This window comes from Protopterus annectens, chromosome 13.part0 (assembly GCF_019279795.1).
Source record: "Protopterus annectens isolate FY-2018-M chromosome 13.part0, PAN1.0, whole genome shotgun sequence".
NCBI lineage: Eukaryota > Metazoa > Chordata > Ceratodontiformes > Protopteridae > Protopterus > Protopterus annectens.
In genome coordinates, this window is record NC_056747.1 from 1143246202 (window position 1) to 1143266005 (window position 19804).

A 19804-nucleotide genomic window follows, 5' to 3' on the forward strand; every position below is an offset into this window, starting at 1 on the left:
AGACAGACTATAGAGAGAGGACTTTAAGGCAATCCATATAGAACAATGTGTTTATACCTGGGATTCTTCTGGTAAGGAACCCTTGTGGGTTCTCCAACTGTTGCACATGTCTGGTCAGGTACACGCCAAAGGGGGCATTGTACTCAATGATGAGTCTGATAAGCGTCGGATAGAGTGGCACTATGACTTCCTTGGGCCTGGATGCCACGCCCTTACTTATATGTTGGGTGACACAGAATGATTTTCTTACTACCTTGGCCACACATTGGCCAAAGGCCTCATTACTGTCTACATATGTTCCCAGATCCCTGACTACTGTCTCAACTCTTAGGGATGTCTTCTCAATGGAGTAATTAACCTGGGTGGCTGTTTTCCCAAAAGGCACTATAATACAGTTTTTGACATTGAGTTTTAGTCCGTGACTTTGACATCAGTCATTTGTTTGTGTTAGACCTTCTTGTAAGATGTTTGTGTCATGGGGGGGAATCTGTGATATCTCCCAATTTGCAGTCATCTACAAACTTGGTCAGCCAAAGGCCATTGACATTCACCTTTAACTCTGAGAAGCAGATGCCAAATAGGAGCAGTCCCAACCTGGAGCACTGAGGTACCCACTGGTGACCGGTCTTTTAGTGGAGGTGATATCACCAATCTTCAATTCCTCAGTCTTGTCTGTGAGCCAGCTGTCAATCCAGTGAATCATGTAAGGGTTTATACCCAGTTTGGTGAGACTGTCAACTATTCCAAAGTGGGGTATTGTATCAAATGTCCTAGCCAGGTCCAGGTAGGTGATGTACACCATTTTCCCCTCATCCATTGCCTTGGTGACCTTCTCAAAGATGTCCACCAGGCTTTGCAGGCATGATCTTCCCTTAACAAAGCCATATTGGGTTGGATCCAGTGTCTCAAGGTTGCCAATGTTTTTGTTGATCTTTTCCATGATAATTTGTTCCATGGCATTGCATATAAGACTGGTCAGATTAATAAATCTGTAGTTTCTGGGGTCAGTTGATGGTCCACCCTTGTGAAATGGAGTAAGTATTGCAGTTCTCCTTTCACATGGCACAAAATCAGTTTTGAGGCTATTGTTGAAAAGTGACTCAAGTAGCCTTGATAGGCCATGTTTCCAGGTATTTTGGAGGCATCCTAGGACAATGTCACAGTGCATTAAGGTTATGTTTTTGGCTTTAATGAGCACCAGCAGGACCTGCTTCCTGTTAATAGTGGGGAGAGGGGTTATGCTAGTAGGTATTTCATGAAGGGAGACCCCGCGTGGAGTGGGAGTGGAGTTTGAGCTGAATTTGCCAGTCAGCAAATTTGCTACGTCCCTCTGCTCAGTGAAGGTGACACCACTGACCACCAGTTCGACACACTGATGTGTGTTCCTTTAAATTTCAAACAAAGCTGTAGAAGGCCTTGATGTTCTCTTTAGCCTGTGAGTCTATCTTGACCTTGTAATTGGCCTTGTTGGACTTAGTTATTTCTCTTAGTTTCCTGATTAGTTTAATTAGAGAGCTCCTATCATTATGGGAGTTGCTAATCTTGATTTTAGCCAGGATTTTTTTCCTTTTGTTATATACCCTATTAAGGTTAGGATTCTACCAGTGTGGTTCGTTTTTAGAATTTGATTTTGGACTTACTTCTTCTAGCTACAACAGTCTCAATACAGCCATTTACATGGTTGTACAAGATCTCTGTGAACAATTCCACATAGGTAGATGTGAATTCTGGGTAGGAGGCGCACTGAATTTTGATAAATTGTTGCTTAATAGGGTATAGTTTGCTTTGGAATAGTTCCAAACTGTTGCAGGTTTGCTGGGGTTACTGAGTTGAGTTTTAGAAAACAGCTTTATTGTCCAACCTCACCAATGAGGACATTACATGGGTGGAGGTGGGGGGTGCAGTCATCTCCCATACTGGTGAGTACCAAGTCCAGTATGTTTGAATCTCTGGTGGGTGTGCACACTATCTGGCCAAGGGTATTTGTGTTAATAAATTCCAGGAATCATTGTGCCTGTGACCACAGGCAGTGTATTTTTCCCAGTCTGTAGAGAGGTAGTTAACGTCTACATGAATAGAATATTTGGTTTAATGTTGAGTGTCTCCAGTAGGTCTAGGTACAAGCTATGTGATTCTAGGGACACAGAGAGTGACCTATAGCTTGCTAGGATATGGTATGGAACTTTGTCTATGGTGATTTACACGCATACCTCTCAATCTTTTAGTGCAAGAAATCTGGTCAAAGCCTAACATAATGGGGGACAAAGGCCCAAAACTAGGGACACATTTTAAATATTGATCTTATAAACTTAGAAAGTTGCTAGAATAACAGGATTTCTATTCACATGCATTTTCTGCAGGATATGAAGTCTGAAACGCAAATGTATGTCACTATTTAGTGACTTTAATCCCTAAATCATCCCAATGATTTGAAAAACCCACACATTTTATGAGGAACAGACCAAAAATATGAGGCAAGAATCTGGACATTCTATGAAAGTTTGGACAGTTGAAAGGTATGTTTACACATGGATAAATTCCAGGGCATCGTCCTGTTTAACCAACATAGAGTTATGCTCCTCTACCTTTTGCCCATGTATGTGCAGCTGATGGTCTAAATATGTGGAAGGCACTGAAGCCTTGCTCTACCAGGTTACTTGGTGTAGATTTAAACCATCTCTTGGTAATGGCACAGATGCCTATATTTTCCACAGTAAGGAGAGCTAGTAAAGTGTGGAATTTCTTATTTAGGCTCCTAGCACTGAGCAGCAGCACTTTTAGGTTTCTTTGGGTTTATTTGCTATGCTGGTAGGTTTGTCAATTTAGCATTTCCTAAAAAAGGCTAATGGGGTGGATAAAGTTTTAGCCAATATTCATAAGCCTAGGGTAGACAGGTGCAGATCATCCTTTGCAAAGCAACATGGTCTGTTAACCAAGTCCTCCTATGCTGACAAATATTGAATCTCACTGGAAAGACACCAGAAACTAAACCAATTATTGAAGTCGGTCATCTTTTGTTCATACCGTGGTATCATCCTTGGTGAAAGCAAAATGCTGTTCAGTGCAAGGCAGATACCTGCTGGCGACACATATTCTGAGAGATCAACAATGTCTGTCTTCATATAGTTCTGGGGAAGTACATCTCAGGTCATTAACTCCCACACGGACTATGATAGAATCATACTGGTACCTGTGGTGGAGTGACTAGAGTGCGTGTATAATATGGTGGATCCGGGCTCCAGATAAGCAGCCAACTGTTATTTCTCAATGTTCCATCTGGTGAGTGTGGCATCTGTGTGTCATAATTTGGAGTCCCCTGTAACAAGAGTCCTGGGTAATGTGATGGTTTGCCTTATGGGTTTTGCTCTTGGGGCTCCACTGGGTGTAGGAGTACGGGAAGTGTTTGGTGTTGCTTTTGGTGCTTTAGCGATTGCTGATGATAGGTGTCACCTTTTATAGGCTTATTTTATAGGTTTAGGAGGTCTTTGAGGTTTGGAAAGATTGTTTTTAAAGCATCAGCATAGGTTGGTCTATGTGTGTGGTGGACACTATGTGTGGTGGATGTAGAGGGTGTGCTCTTGACAACTTTGTTTGTATGCGAGATTTTTGTCTCCTGTGAAATTTTGTATGTGTGTCTTTTGTGTACTTTGTTTTTTTCAAGGATTAAATGACTGTCTGTGAACATAAGACAATTGCTATATTATCTCAGAATGCCCATATCTACCAAGCTGGCTACAAAGACATTTGCAAATTACATATCCATGTTGTCCAGACCTGTATTTGGGTGAGATAATGTAGGTCATGGACTGGGTATTACAGTGTTCTCCTTGGGTAGTCTCTGGGATTTTGGGATTTTGCACAATACTAGATTACATTGTGCTAAGGTTTGACATTAGTGCTGTTTAATGTGCAAACTAGCTGACCTAAACTTATCTCCACACAATGGCTTTGTTTCAGCCACACTAAGTTACAGGTTTCAGTTCTAAGGGAAGTTTTATAGATGAAATTTACTTTCTGAGCATATGTGTCTGTACAAGGCACAGTTAATCTCTTGATGTAGTAATGCCAAGAAAGTCTGGTTGTGAGTGTAATGCTATAACAAAACTTATACTACCTTGATAAGGCAATTTCAAGTATTATGGACCTTTAGAATGATTTAAGGGCACAATAATAAATAAAACCAAAAATAAAGCAGTAGCACTGAAAATAATTAAATGAAGTGCAAAACAATAAAATAAATCTCTTATTTGCCAAGGCTGGAGCAGGATTAACTCAGGACTAGGGTACCAAGCAGATGGGAACTCTGGGAAAATGAACAGGAGACAATTTGCAGTAAGGTAGGTTTACTGAAGTGCAATTTCTAAACCCAGCCTATACATGCACCCTGAAAAGTATGAGGTGAACCTATTGAAGACTGTAGAAAATAAATCATAGTGTGAAAGTAGGAGCTCCCTCAAGACTGCCTAGGGAATTATGGGGGTCCAGTATTGAAGAATAATGTTCTCTCTCATTACCGAGGGGTCATTAACTATTTTGAAAACAGCAAGCCATCTCATCTCCTATAACTGTGCTGGTGAGGATCCTGGAGATAACAAAAGATTACATAAGGTTCATCCCACATTGAAATCTTCTTCACTATAATCTTCACAGTAAATGGCAGCTTAGAGGTAGGATAGTAATTCTTGAGATTAGAATGGTCTAAAGATGCAACTTAACAGTAATCATGTTCTGTTTCGATTTGATGAAATAATTCCTGTTCTTAGTGAATATCTTATGATCTGGAGAGTAAATTACTTGATCAGGTTGACCCAGGATGTGGCCTACAGTATGATGTGCCATGCTTCATTTCAGACTTACAGTATCAAAGTAGTCAGTATGTACCAAACTTCACACATAATCAGGAGCAGTCACTGGTAACCATTGTCTTGTCTTATTGGTATTTAATTGAGGCGTGTGCCTGACAAAGTCATTTTTAGACAAAAAAAGGCAAGTGGCTGCCTCAAATTCCAAGGTACCACATGCTGTTTGGCTGATTAGACAGGTTGGAATGTATAGTCTTTCAACAATTTGGAAAAGAAAAGCTAATTGATTCAAAGCAGCAGAAATATCCATAGACAAGAACATTGTCTTCTTTTGGGAGAATTCAGCTGTTAAATGACATAATGTTTTTTAAACTTGTCACCAACAAAACGTTATCTCTACTCAACAGATTCCCCTACTTACATCTGTTCCTTTTGAGAGAAAAGAGTTCATGATTTTATCATGGTTTTGGCATGGATTTGCTATAATTAATCATGTGCCATTCAGTAGACTTATTATAGAGTATAATATGCAGCAACTGGAATGTCCACAAAGGTTCCTAACAAAAAGAATAGAGGCAGTAAACACAATGCCCTAAGCTGAACACCTCAAAAGCCCAGTCTGTTTACTTGGTATCATACAGACTTCTGAGAGGTGATCTTTGCCTGGCACACAAGGCATCCCTTGACCCTGTTTTGATGATCCTTTTATTCATCTGGAAAACAAACAGCATCAGAACTATAAGATAAAAAGGCCTTAATTTTGCTTGCGACATAAACAGGATATATTGGACAGACCGATATGTTCCTCCCTAACTCTATTTAAGCACAACTTGGACCAAAGGATGGGTTTTATATATATATATATATATATATATATATATATATATATATATATATATATATATATATATATATATATATGTATATGGTTCCCTATCAGAAGCCTGAAACACTATAAGCCTGAAAATCAAAATCCTGAAACCAAAAGCCTGAAAATTCAAAATCCCGAAAACCCAAAATCCTAAAACTCAAAATCCTGAAAACACAAATAATGCTAATATGTCACTATAAAGACACTAATATCTACCAACTGACCCTGACCCTAACCCTAACCATAAGGTCCGTCACTATCGCACACTCACCTGACCCGCGCCCTAACCCTAACTCACTTAAACCGCCCCTAACCCCAATATTTGTCACTATTGCATACATGCCTAACCTGCGCCCTATCCCTAACTCACTTAAACCGCCCCTAACCCTAACATAAAACCAACCGCACACTGACCTGAACCCATCGCATGACCTAACACCACAGGGCTAACAATAGCAAAGCCACAATGACATCAGTATGTCCATTTTGTGTTTTCAGGATTTTGAGTTTCAGGATTTTTGGTTTTCGGGATTTTGAATTTTCAGGCTTCTGGTTTCAGGATTTTGATTTTCAGGCTTATAGTGTTTCAGGCTTCTGATAGGGAACCATATATATATATATATATATATATATATATATATATATATATATATATATATATATATATATATATATATATATATATATATATATATATATATATATATATATATATATGCATATATATGGGTCTACTTCAAATCATCGAGCTTGCAGAACATCAAACATAACATAATCTAAGACCAGATCATCGAAGTTCTGCAACATCAAAAATTAAATAAAAAAAAAATGTAACTGGCAAACACGTCTTCTTTTATGTTTTTGCAGTGGGGCCTAAACCCTGCACCCCTCACACTCCCCGCTACTTAAATATACCAACTCTGAGATCGCTCTACAGTGAGGAAAATGGTAAGTTTCCTGTTCTGCGCTGTACAGTGATCTCCATTTAAACTGTTCGATGTTGCAGAACTTCAGTGATCTGGTCTTTGCTCATGTATACACACACACACACACACACACACACATATATATATATATATATATATATATATATATATATATATATATATATATATCTTAAAATTTGTAGGCCACGTTTGAATTGTAGAGCTAGTCATATATGGGCCCAAGTGCTTGTTAGCCTAGTGTACATCTATGACCTTATGAACCTATGACATATAATTATTTTAAACCAAAACATCTAATTTCTCATGATGTCACATTTCAAAAAAGTAACACTCCCATGGTCACAAAAGACATACAACTATTCAGTTTTTGCAGAAGGGGAAAGACTTTTGTACCTCTTCATCTAGAGACAAGCTCCCACACTCCTAGCCTCAAAATATGCCTACCCTGATATCACAGAACCTCAGAAAAGAGGGGGGGGGTGGTATAAACCAAAAGTAATACTCACCCACCCCTTGTTTCTCAATTCCGCAGTGTAATTATTTGACCTAGGTAACCTTGATGTAGCAAAATGTTAGTAATCTTGTCTCTTGCCGACTATTAAGGGGTGAACTATGACTGAGCTACAAGGCACGCGCAAATCCAGCCTTGATAGAGCTACACATCTGCATGTCAAACAGCACAAGAATAACACAATCTAGGGATATAAACTTAGTGACGGAATCAAAATACGCTGAGTGACAGATATGTGTCTCAGAGATTGCCCCTTATTTGAAACAGGCTTCCTATTCACATTCAGCAGAGCCCTTCCCTAGCCCTCTTCAAATGTAGTTTGGGTCAATGGATGGGGAATCACAAATTCACACCTAAAGTAGTGCCTATGTCCCTTACAGACAGAGGCAATCTGTAAGATACTCAATGCACAGGCACAAATCTATGCCATCCTCTTGCTCCTAGGGGCCATATATTGGGTAAAATCAGGTTATATTGGCTAGGCTAGTAAGGGCTCTTAAGGTGTTAGCCTAGTAATCTCCTGTGAACCTATAGGAAACTAATGCACTTCCCGTATTTATATTACAAGAGTTATTGCTTGGGGGCTGTAATAAACAGTAGGTTTCCTAGATTTCCCTTTGGGCATCTCTGGTGCAATTTTTCGTACATGGACAGGCGATACCTGATCATGAACAAGCATAGTAGGATTATTGCAAACTGTCGTAAGAGATGCAGGGTGCTCATGATTGTGACAGACAGTGAACTCACCAAATATTAGAATTTGGCCCTATTCTGTGACGGTACTTAAATTCCTATATCTTGCCAGTTGAAGAGTGGATAACACATAAAGGGTATTACCAAATAGAGGTAAAGTAAGTACTGTCAAACCAGGAGGCTGGGTCCATTATCAAATCAGAGGTGACCATATTTAACTGGAATATGAAGTCATTAGGAGTCTTTTATTGTGACTATGTGTGGTCATTTATTTAAACAAAGTATTTTGTTAGGGTCATTAAACAATTGTTAATCCTGATGTTAAAGTCATCTAGTATTAGTCAGTTGGAGTGAGTCACTGTCCTATTAATGAGGTAGTAATTAAATTTTTCCAGCATTTTCTTTGTATTAGTGGATAGAAAGATTACAGAGAGAAAGCTGCTTTTTATTTGTTGCAGGAGTTGGAATGCCTGGTTTGGAACTTCACTCAATGCAGATGAAGATTTAAAGTGGAAATGACCTCTCATACCAGTCTTACCCTTATCTACAAGCACTGAATAATGTAGAAACGTGCATGTCATAGCACATCAGATAAAGTACCTGACTCACTGTGGTTGGACCTCATCATTCATATATCACACCTGTAGGGCCTCATATGAGGCCAAAAGGATGCAAGTCCCTTCTACAGCGAGGTATGATGGACAATAGGTTCCCTAGATAAATTATACAAACAAGGGTTATCTTGTCTTTCACAGATTTTGCTCCAGGGAGTTTTGAAGAGCTTCTAAGGCAGATATGGCCTCTCAACTTTAAAGAGCATTCAGGAGTGAAGTAGTTGTCCTGCATCTATTATAAAGACAATCCAGTCAATGCATTGCAAGTCTAATATGAAAATATTTTGCAGCATCTACAAGATTTCTAGCCTTGTACAGCTGTTGTATACAAACGGTGGTGTACTCAGTCGAAGAAAAGGGAAAAGGTACAATAACTGCCAAAATTTGCCTCAAGGGCAAACTTCAACATATTGGAAAACAAAAGTACGCAAAAGCAAATAGTATAAATTACTGACTGCTAGATAAAATAACCAATCAGCAATTTTGAAAAGAACAGCATATTTGTGAAATAATAGTATTAGCTAACTAAAATGTATAAAATTAATGAGTGTACAAGCCTATGATATTATATCAGCAATATAATAGAATACCAGGAATTATAAAGTCTTGTAGGTAAACAGGATAGACACTGCTGAGTTACCAAAACTGGTCTAACTGAAAACTAAATAAAAAGCAGCCGTTAATGTCTCTTTATGGTCTCTAGCTCTAGAAGGACTGCTGTTTAGGAATATAGCAGGATTGTGTTAAACCGTTAAGCATCCCTAGCATTAGATGGAACCAGACTGCAATGAGTTTCATGACAAGTGTTGGTTTGACAGACAGGAATACATGCAAGTACTGTAGTATGTAAACAGGGCTCAAAACAATTAATAAATCCAAGTTTAGGGATATAAGTACGTCAAATCTCCCGTGTCACAGAAAAAAGAACCAGTAGCAATATTTCTTTGTGTAAAGCTATACAGATAAATTCCACAAATTTTTAAGATCGATACTTCAGAATTAAATGCAAAGGCAATGTGATTAGAATCCTGAAAATATTGTACTGAGAAAGTCAAATACTGTAGTCACTCTAAAGAAAAAAAGTCACGCTAAACCTATACAGTCATCAGGCTAAACTAAAACAGAAGTGTGGCTAAATTCAGTTAATCAGCTGTTGCCGTTCATATGTCTCAACCTCTTAGCACAAGAAATTTGGACAAATCCTAAATTAATGTGTGGACAAAGGCCCAAAACTAGGGACAGATTTTACATATTGCTCTTATAAACATATAATGTTGCTAGAATAAGAGGATTTGTGTTAGCATGCAGTTTCTGAAGGATATGTAGTCTGAAACTCAAATGTATGTCATTATTTAGTGACATCAATTCTCAGTGATTTGTCAGAAAACCATACATTTTGTAAGGAACAGAGCAAAAATATGAGGCGAAAATCTGGACATATCTTCAAAATTCTAGTCATTTGAGAGGTATGCTAAAGTTACTTTGTTTCAGTTAAATTTACCCAACACTCCAAGCTGGCCAATAGCTAGACCAGCTAGACTGTCAAGTCCAATATATGTAATGGTCAACCAGTGATGGTGGGAAGGGCTATCAGCATTAACTGTATAACGTAATCTACTGTTTGGTCAATGGTTTGATACCTATTAGGGACAGAGGAGGAAAGATTTTGCAATTTATAGACAGTATTAGACACATATATTGCATGCATGAGTGTGCTTGACATCAACCAGTGGACCACTAGGCACACAGTCTCTAGATGACAACTAAAATGAGTCTTCATGAGAAATTCAGGAAAAGGAAATGGGGAACATTGTCATTAGCAGAAACATGCTTATAAAAGCTGGACTGCCAAAGCCTTACATCCAGAGCTCATTTTTTTGTAAAACTGGTGTTTTCTAGTTAGTTGCTGTAGTTTTGCAGTTTTATTTTGAAGACCATAACAACTATGAATTTTGACTTGTTCCTGAGTTGTAGTAGTTTTGTTCATAGGTGCATGGTGTATACTAGGCTAATGACCACTGGGGTTTTTATAAGCCTAGCCATTCAACCCAAATGTATCCAATGAGTTATTGTGCCTTACAGGTTATTTTAAGGAGTGTATGTTAGTTAGGGCATGATTTAATGGCTGCCTCTGTCCATCAGAGACACGGGTATGAGACTGGGGTGAATTTCCGATTTCCTATCCACTGGTCAAGGTTGCACTTGAATAGTGTTAGCGAAGGGCTCTGCTTTACATGGATGTGATGCCTATTTCAGAGAATGAGGGTTCTCTGAGATACACACCTGCCCCCCAACATGTCTTAAAGAGTTTAAATCCTTAGATCTAGTTGTTCTGGTGCTGTTTAATTTGCAGATATGCAAATGGCCCATCAGCTCGTGAGCCAAGAATGCCTTGTATGCCAGGCATAAATTGCCTGTCAGCAGTCTGTAAGATACAAAGTCTAGAGATAGTACTTTTAGTTGATCTTTATAGGACATCATGTTTAAGCCTTGGATACATTTGTTAGTGGGATGCAGTTGGCAGCCCCTGCTTGGGGGACATACCAAGCACTTTTTCTCACAGAAAAATAGAGAATTTCTTCTTGGTTGAATAATATTATTACCACATAACTGATTAGTGTATTTTAATGATTTGGCAAAGGCTTGGTTGATTTTGTGGGTTCAGGCTTTGTTAAGCAGTACTATATACACTCTAGAGGCTGTCCTGTAGTGATTTGGGCACCTACTTAAAAAGATCTTTACTCCTGGTATGCTTGCATGAAGACAAGCAATAAATAACCTCAAAACTGTAAGACAGGGGAAGCCAGATGGTGAGACTCTGGGTGTGACGTAAGTGAGACAGCAAAATTAGATGATTAGACAGTCTATAAAAATAAAGGCAGCTGGGGACTGGGTGAACAATACAAAGTTAGGAAGTGTTGCTGTTTACTATCTTACAGAACAACTAAACCGTCAAAGGTAAACTTATCAACGTCTAAGCTACAGATGCCTCATATTCTAGAATTTTGTTTACTGTGCTTTTTCTTCATTGCCCTAGCTGATTTGTTATTTTAGAGCAGTCACTTGTTTTCAGCTTTTAACTGTTGTTCTTTTTAAAGCCACCTTTATTGGTTGTGCAGATCACTTCCATCAGCTTTGTTTATTAAATTCAGCACCTGTGGTATGGCTGGAGAGTACCTCTGTTTGTCATACTCTCTGTATGCCTTTGTCTGTGTCTCTAACTGTGAAGTTGGAGAAGTTAGCTTGCCACCTTGTAACAATGCGTTCTGAGATAACCCGTCATTACTGTTCAGTAATTGAGAATTTGACAAATTCACTGTAAAATGATCATACAAGTTTCAGTGTTACAAAGATATTATCTATTGTTTTGGCTGGTAGACACAGTGTCCACTAGTGGGTGGCACTGATTTGTGCATTGGCATCCGTTTTTATCAGTGACAACTGTTTTCTTTTGAATGCTGCTTTCAGCTTTTACCAAGTGACACTGATTTGTCCAAATTGTTTTATAATGTATGCAGTGTGTCCCGTCTATACTATCCTTGGGCTCATTTATTTTACCAAGGGACCCCTGTTCATCCATGTTTAGTCTGTATTCCATACTCAGGATTATATGATGATGATGATGAAGAGAAGGAGGAAGACTTGAGGTTTCAAAGAGGACAGAGACATTTCTGAGTGAATCCATGCTACTTAGCCAAGCTGAGCAAAGAAAAATACTGCCATCTTACCTGATGACTGCTTATTTTTTTCATTCTGCTGCAATGCATAAAGTGTGATATAATTGAAGAGTTATTAGTTCAGCAAGCAGCACGCACACCTTCGATGCCAGAAAGAACAGGAGGCTGTGGGTTCCATCTGCACAGGTTATGATTCCTGTTCCAGTAGTAATATTGCACTGCAGCATTTTGGGGGGGGGGGGTGCTTACTCCTGAAGTTGCACTGACATAAAAAAACGAGGTCCATCTGTTTGAGACCTTAGCAGCTGAAGTAAAGTTAAGATACCATGGCACTTTTTGGCAAAAAGACCAGGGGAATTTTCTCAGTACCTTGAGCAGGTTTTCCCCTAGTCCATATGAATACTTCCCTGGAAACTGTTGAAATTTCCCCAGTGCCCTGGACAGATTTACCCTTGTCACTATGAATACTACTTTAAGTGGAAATAACCAGTGCCTAGTGAGACTAACCAAGTTAACAAAAGTAAATAAAATGCATAAATACATTTTTCCTGGAATTGGATGCCCTTTGACATGATTTGTTTGCACATCATGTTTCTTCATTTAGAAACCTGCTAGACTAGATGAATCTGTAGGCAAAAATCATCTCATAAGAAATTTTAGTGTTCATTTCAGCCTGTTCACTTACTCATCTAAGTTTACCAAGCACAATATTAGTTACTAGAAAATTTAATGGTTTCATCTCTTGTAATGAAATGAAATAATGATGCTGTGTGCATTTTATGTCAAATCCAGACTTTCCTACCATCTCATAATGTTTGATTTCGACTTGTGCAGAATTGTGTTTTTACTCTACCTTACCTGGTCACAGATGAGTTCCCATTTCTTCTCATTGTCGTATTGACTCAGCAACTTCATTTTATCCGGGGGCAGGTTCATGGAATTCTAAGGAAGTGAAAAAAGAAAATGTTGAGATACTCTAATGTCATTAAAAGCACCTTCTTGGTCTTTTAATCACTGCTTATGTTTTTTTTTTCATTCAAATTACATGCTTTATTGGGAAAGATGAGTGGACACTTTCTTCTAAGCATTTATTTATAACATAAAAAATGTAATCGCAGCATTTATTTAACAATAACATTCTGTCACACCCATAAACATGTTTAAAAAGACAACCAGCGACTCTGAATTCTTGATGTAGACTACAGTCAAAAAACCTTCTTACTAGCATGACACTCCAGAATAAATAAATATCTTTCAATTGCTATGACTTATGCATAGAGCTATGACTTTTGCTGGGAGGTTTAATATTACTCCTCCTATATTTTCCGATTTTTTTTTCATAAAGGCACATTCTTTTTAAGAGTATATACTTCTAGGAGATTACTAGGCTAATATCTCAAGAGCCCTTACATGCCTAGCCATTATTACTCAAATTGTATCCGATGTTCGGCCCCTAAGGACTAGAGGATGGCTTAGGTTTGTGCCTATGCCTCTGAGTATTTTACAGATTGCCTCTGTCCATAATGGACATGGGAACTACCCTAGGAGTGAATTTACAACCCTCCATCCATTGAGTCAAACTGTGTTTGAAGAAGTTCAGGGAAGGGCTCTGCTTTACACTAAAAGGAAGCCTGTTCTAGAGAAGGGGTATTCTTTGAGACATATATCTGCCCCTTCTGCATGTTTTATTCATGTCACAGACCAGATTTAGATCCCTAGACAGGTTGGCTGTCATGCAGTTTGTCTTACAAATGTGTAACAGTTCCATTAGGGCTGGATTTGAGAGTGCCCTGTAGGTTAGGCATAAATCACCCCTTAATAGTCAGTAGAAGACAGAGTAAAGCAATAATAATTTTAGTCGCTCTCTATAGGACATGTTGTTTGCACTCTGTATTGTTTTTGTAAGGAACCCCTGAGGCCACTACAGTTGCTGCAAGTGCCTGGTCAAGTACATGCTGAAAGAGGCATTGTACTTGATTATTTGTCTGATGAGGGCCAAGTACAGTGGGACTATAACTTCCTTGGATCTGGATGTCATGCCTTTACTTATAAGCTGTGCCATTTACAAGGACTTCCTCACGACTGTGGACACATGGCAGTCAAAGTTCAGGCTACTATCTATTTATCTAGCTAGATCTCTCACCTCTGAGTTCATTCTTAGGGGTGTGCTATTAATGTTGTAATTTGCTAGGGTATTTGACTTCCCAAAGGGTATGATTATGCATTTTTTTATTTAGATTTTAGGCCATGGCTCTGGCACCAATCATTTGTCTGAATCAGACCCTTCCAAATGGTATCTACATTGTTGGGGCATTCAGTGATTGCCCTCAGCTTGTGATTGTCAGCACACTTAGTCAGCCAAAGGCGTTCTACATTAGTCTTGACTTCAGAGAAGTATATTACAAACAGGAGATGGCCCAGCACTGAGTCCTGTGGTACATCCCTAGTAACTGGCCTCTTGTTGGATATGGATTCTCCCACTCTAATAACGTGTCCTGTCTGTGAGCCATTTGGCTATTCATCTGGTGATATAGGGATTTATACCCAATTTTGTGAGTTTATCTATAATACCCAAGTGGGGAATTGTGTCAAATGCCTTTGCCAGATTAAGGTAAGCAAGTATGCACTGTTTTACCCTCATCCATGGCCATAGTAACTTTCTCAAAGTAGTCCAGAAATTGAACAGGTATGATCTGTCCTTGTCAATGCAAACTGGGTTGGGTCCAGTGTTTGGAGGTTTCCTATTTCGTTATTTGTCAGGTCCGTGATTATTCTTTCCGTGGCTTTGCATATAAGACCTGTCAAACTTATGGGTCTTTAATTTCTTGGGTTTGTTGATGTTCCCCCTTTATGCAGAGGGATGACTATTGCTGTCCACAACTCCACAGGGACAAAGCCAGTCTGGAGGCTATGGTTAAACAGAGATCCCAGTGAGCATGACAGGTCCTGTTTCAAGTTATTTAAGGGGAATCCTGGGATATTATCTGGACCTACTGAAGCTGTGTTTTTAGCTTTAGAGAGCACAGTGGCAACCTATTCTTTTGTGATGACCGATAGAGGAACGGTGAAGGGTATTTCTTGAGGGGTTTTAAACTATGAAGATGTTTTAGATGTATATGCACATGCACTTTCATAGCAAATTATTATTTTAATATTTATGAGGCTTGTTAGTTCATAGGTTTAATCCAAATGTTTTAAGGGATTTTTATTGGTTGGAGGGTTTGTCATTTAGTATATAACAGAGTAATTATATGTTAGTATATTGTCTGATGAAGTCCAAGTGGATTGGATGAAAACGCTTAAATGTTTTGTGCAACTGTGTAATGTGTCTGTGGAGTTGGTTCATTAAAAGATTCGAAGTGGATTTGTGGTTCTACAGTTTTCTTTGGCTTACAGCACTTTGTTCGTTTTTTGGTGGTCAACTTCCAAGTGCTTCCAGTGGTTTTTTGTATTTCTTGAGGGGTAACTGGAGGTGACGGAGAGATGAAATTTGAGCTGAATTTATCAGACAGCAGATTTTCTCTATCTTCTGCCTGGGTATAGCTGATGCCATCTACAACTAACTCCTCACTTTCTTGGGTATTGCCCTTAAGATTGTGATCGTAACTGAAAATGCCTTATGATTATCCTTAGCTTGGGAAGCTATTTTTGCTTCACACTTCACTTTTGTTCAGTTGTACACATTCTGTCTTACTTCTAGATAGGATTTTCTTTCTTTTGTTGTACAATCTATTTATACCAGGGGTCCACTAGGGTGGCTTGTTTTTGCGGTTTGTCATAGACTTATTTCGGTCTAGTACTGCCACTTCTATGCAGTTGTTTATATGGTCATACAGGACTTTTGTATATACCTTTCCATAAGCCTCTGTGTTTTCTGGGTTTGTGAGAGCTTGTAAATTAGCTATGCTATAGGAGGTAGTTTGCCTTAGAAAAGCTTTTAAAGGTTTTTGGGTTAGGTAGGGGTTCTAGTTTTTTATTTATTTCAAGGGAGACTGATTTGTGATCAAGGACATTACAAGGGGGTTGCAATGCTCTCCAATACTTGTGAGTACCAGGTCTAGGATATTTGACCAGTATCTGAAAACTTAGTGAGGACAGGTGAAGACCATCTCTGACAAAGCAGAGTGGCTTGTCAGTCTTGTTCTCTCAGGCTGACAAATATTGGATCCATTTAGAATGACACCAGTAGCTAGGTCAGTTATTAAAGTCAATCATTTCCTGTTGGTATTGTGGCATCATCCTTGGAGATGGCAGAATGATGCTCAGCGCTAAGCTCATACCCACCTGTGACACATATTCTGGGAGCTCAATCATGTCTCTCTTCATATAATCCAGGAAGGTACATCTCAGGTCATTTATGCCCTCATGGACTATGACTGAGTCATACTGGTACTTGAGGATTAGTGATCTGAGAGCTTTTATGATCTGGGGACCTGGGACCCTGACAAACAACTAACTGTAGCCTTATCCTTATCAAGCCTGGTGAGAGGCGCATCAATGTGTCTCATAATGGAGTCCCCTATGACCAAAATATTGAATTGTGTGGTGATATACCTTAGGAGCTTGGTAGATGAGATACCATGAGATGTAGTTTTATGTGTTGTGGTGGGAGTTGTCTTGTTTGTGTGCATGAGGAGTGTCTGAGGACTGCATCTGGGAGGCCTTTGAGGTTTGGGTAAGTTACATGTGAGCACCTCTGCATATGTGGGTCTGGTCCAAAGCAAGTGCGGTAAGTATTTTGTGTGTGTGTGTGTGTGTGTGTGTGTGTGTGTGTGTGTGTGTGTGTGTGTGTGTGTGTGTGTGTGTGTGTGTGCGTGTGTGTGTCTGTGTGTCTGTGTGTGTGTCTGTGTGTGTGTGTGTGTGTGTGTGTGTGTGTGTGTGTGTGTGTGTGTGTGTGTGTGTGTGTGTGTGTGTGTGTGTGTGTGTGTGTGTGTGTGTGTGTGTTTGTGTGTGTGTGTTTGTGTGTGTGTGTATGATATTCATCCAAAAGGCTGACAGCCCTATGTCTAAAAATGAGGGTGCGTCTTACAAATGAAAATGAACCATCCACATATTATCCTTGGCGAAACCCTAAGCAAAAGTGGACGAATCCTGACTTTTTGAAAATTGCACACATACTGGGGCAGGAATTTAGAAAATAAAGGATGCACCAATTTGTTTTTATATGGATGTGTCTTGTTTCTACAATTCTCTATATGCCAGTTCCTTGACCATTGAATCATGGAAGTAAGGTGGAAATTCTGTTACTCCCAAAAGCAAGTGATCTTATTTTAAGGAAATGTTCAGCAAATCAGGATGCAATGACTTTACATCAATATATCAAGACTTAATGAGAATTGTATCATGTAAATCGACCTATGCCAGTAATTTTACAGAGTGTCCCTCTGGCACAATACCCTGTTTAGATAAGATCACCCACTACCTTGTGAATCAGATGTTCCAAATCTATAATTAACAAAAAAACTGAAACAGGGAGCACCTCTGACTGGTGTTCTTAAAGGAGCAAAAAGTGGAGAGGAGGCCATCTTAATACAGGATTGGCAAGTGAAGGATTAATATACAAGATGGTAACTGAAGGATTTGTATACAAGATTTTCACATGACTAATAAAGTCTCGAGGGTGACATATGCTCTGTAAAACTGAAAACATGACTGACCAATTGGTCCTGTCAAATACCTTTTTAATGATTAATAAGAGAATCCCTCATATTTCTGACATATCCTTGGATATCTATTTATGGCTTGCTAAATGTATGCCTTTTCTAACTCTTACATGGATACTGTTAATAAGGTATGGCTACATAACTCTCAACCTCTTAGCACAAGAAATCTGGACAAAACCTAAAATAATGGAGGAGTGAAAGACCCAAAAATTGGGACAGATTTTAAATATTCCTCTTATAAACAGACCATTGCTTGGAGTAACGGGATTTGTGTTTGCATGCATTTTCTGAAGACTATGAAGTCTGAAACGTAAATGTATATTGTTATTTAGTGACGTCTATCTTCAGTGATTTGCCAGAAAACCACAAATTTTATTAGGAACAGACCAAAAATATGAGGCAAAAATATGGACATTCTCTGAAAATCTGGATACTTGAGAAGTATGCATGACTACGCCTGTTAAATCACATAGTAATTTCTTTGGCCATTGCATTAAACTTTTCATTAACGAGAGAGGTCTGTGGCATCCTATGCTTGTTTATGAACAATGAATAATGACAATAATAACATATATGAGAATTATGATAATAATAACATATATGAGAATTATGATAATAACATATATGAGAATTATGATAATAATGACATATATGAGAATTATAATAATTACATATATGAGAATTATTATAATAATAACATATATGAGAATTATGATAATAATGACATATATGAGAATTATGATAATAATTATATATATGAGAATTAGGAGGTGACTATATTCTTCTGGCGAGAGACTGATGCAATAGTAATGTAATGACTCTGCAAATATAATTTCTGTAAGTCCCAAATACCTGAAATGTTTTCTCTGAAAAATTACATTTAGTAAAACAGACTTTGCCCTTTTTTCACTGTTTTGTGAATGTGGAGTTGAGGTTCCCCCACCTAGTGGGGTACAGGTAGGCTTGCTCCCTGCAGAAAACTTTGTTTTAGGTTTACTGAATGTTATTTTCACTGAAACTATTATGGAGGTTTGGGATCCACTGAAATTACTTTTGATGAGTTGATATGAATCCTGATGCAAATTAAGTAATAGTAGAAGCATCGAGTCTACCAGGTTTTTGTAGAGCAGCATATATAATCTGTTGTGTCTTTTCTGCAAGAAGAGCAAGGATGTATCTAACATTTCATGTACAACAATGGATTTGTGCAGCGGTAGCTTTTGACTTTCTATCACAGGAGATAACTCTATAGCAGTCAGAAATTCTACACTATCCTCAGATGTTATGTGCAGATGTGGTGTGGAATATGAAGTTTGACAGAAACAGGTAAAATAGGTTGTGATATATCTCCAGAGAACATAGACAGACTACATTGTTGAATCCCAAACAGAAGATAGAGGTAGGCCCAGTAAAGGGTGCAATGCATGAAATAGGTACTGAGATGGAAGTTTTCTAGCCCTCCGCTAGCTATACAATGTTGCGCTGACACAATAATCTAACAGGGCGTTATGCTTTGTCACCAGAACCTTCAAGTCCATCATTTCTACTTTAGTTAAATTTATCCCTGATCAGGTCTATATTATATCATCAAACGCTTAAAAAAGCAAACGATGAATAATCGAACCCATGTAAGCGAAAGTTTACAATATCGAAAGCTCAGAACAGTGATTTTTTTCCAAGGGAAAAAAAATCGCTGTTCCAAAAAAAAAAAAAAAAACCAAAAAAATTGAAATAATACATAACATGGGGAGCTGTGCCAACCACCCCCCTACTTAAATATCCCAACTCCGAGATCGCACTACAGTGTCAAAAACGGCAAAGTAACAGTAGCGGCTAAGTGAACTCTTTCCCTGGGAAAGAATTTGCTTAAAAGCCACTTCGTTATTTTGCATTTTCATTGTTTCAAGTTCGACCAAGACGCATTCGATACTATGCGTCTTCGGTCATCTGATAGGAACCCCCCTGATCTACTTTGCATGACCAACAAATGTGCTAAAACTGAATTGCAGACCCTCATCTAATCTGA

The 19804-nt window shown here is 38.6% G+C and overlaps 1 protein-coding gene across 6 annotated transcripts in view; it reads right to left on the bottom strand.

The window, feature by feature from the left end:
• The window catches only part of FMNL1 (formin like 1), a 1099995-nt gene that overhangs the window by 563478 nt on the left and 516713 nt on the right, over window positions 1-19804 (bottom strand). For all 6 annotated transcript variants that reach the window (XM_044055136.1, XM_044055138.1, XM_044055134.1 and 3 more), the window contains exon 2: window positions 12974-13057. In XM_044055136.1, coding sequence (XP_043911071.1) covers window positions 12974-13057 — 84 coding nt within the window. The remainder of the gene's footprint in view (window positions 1-12973; window positions 13058-19804) is intronic.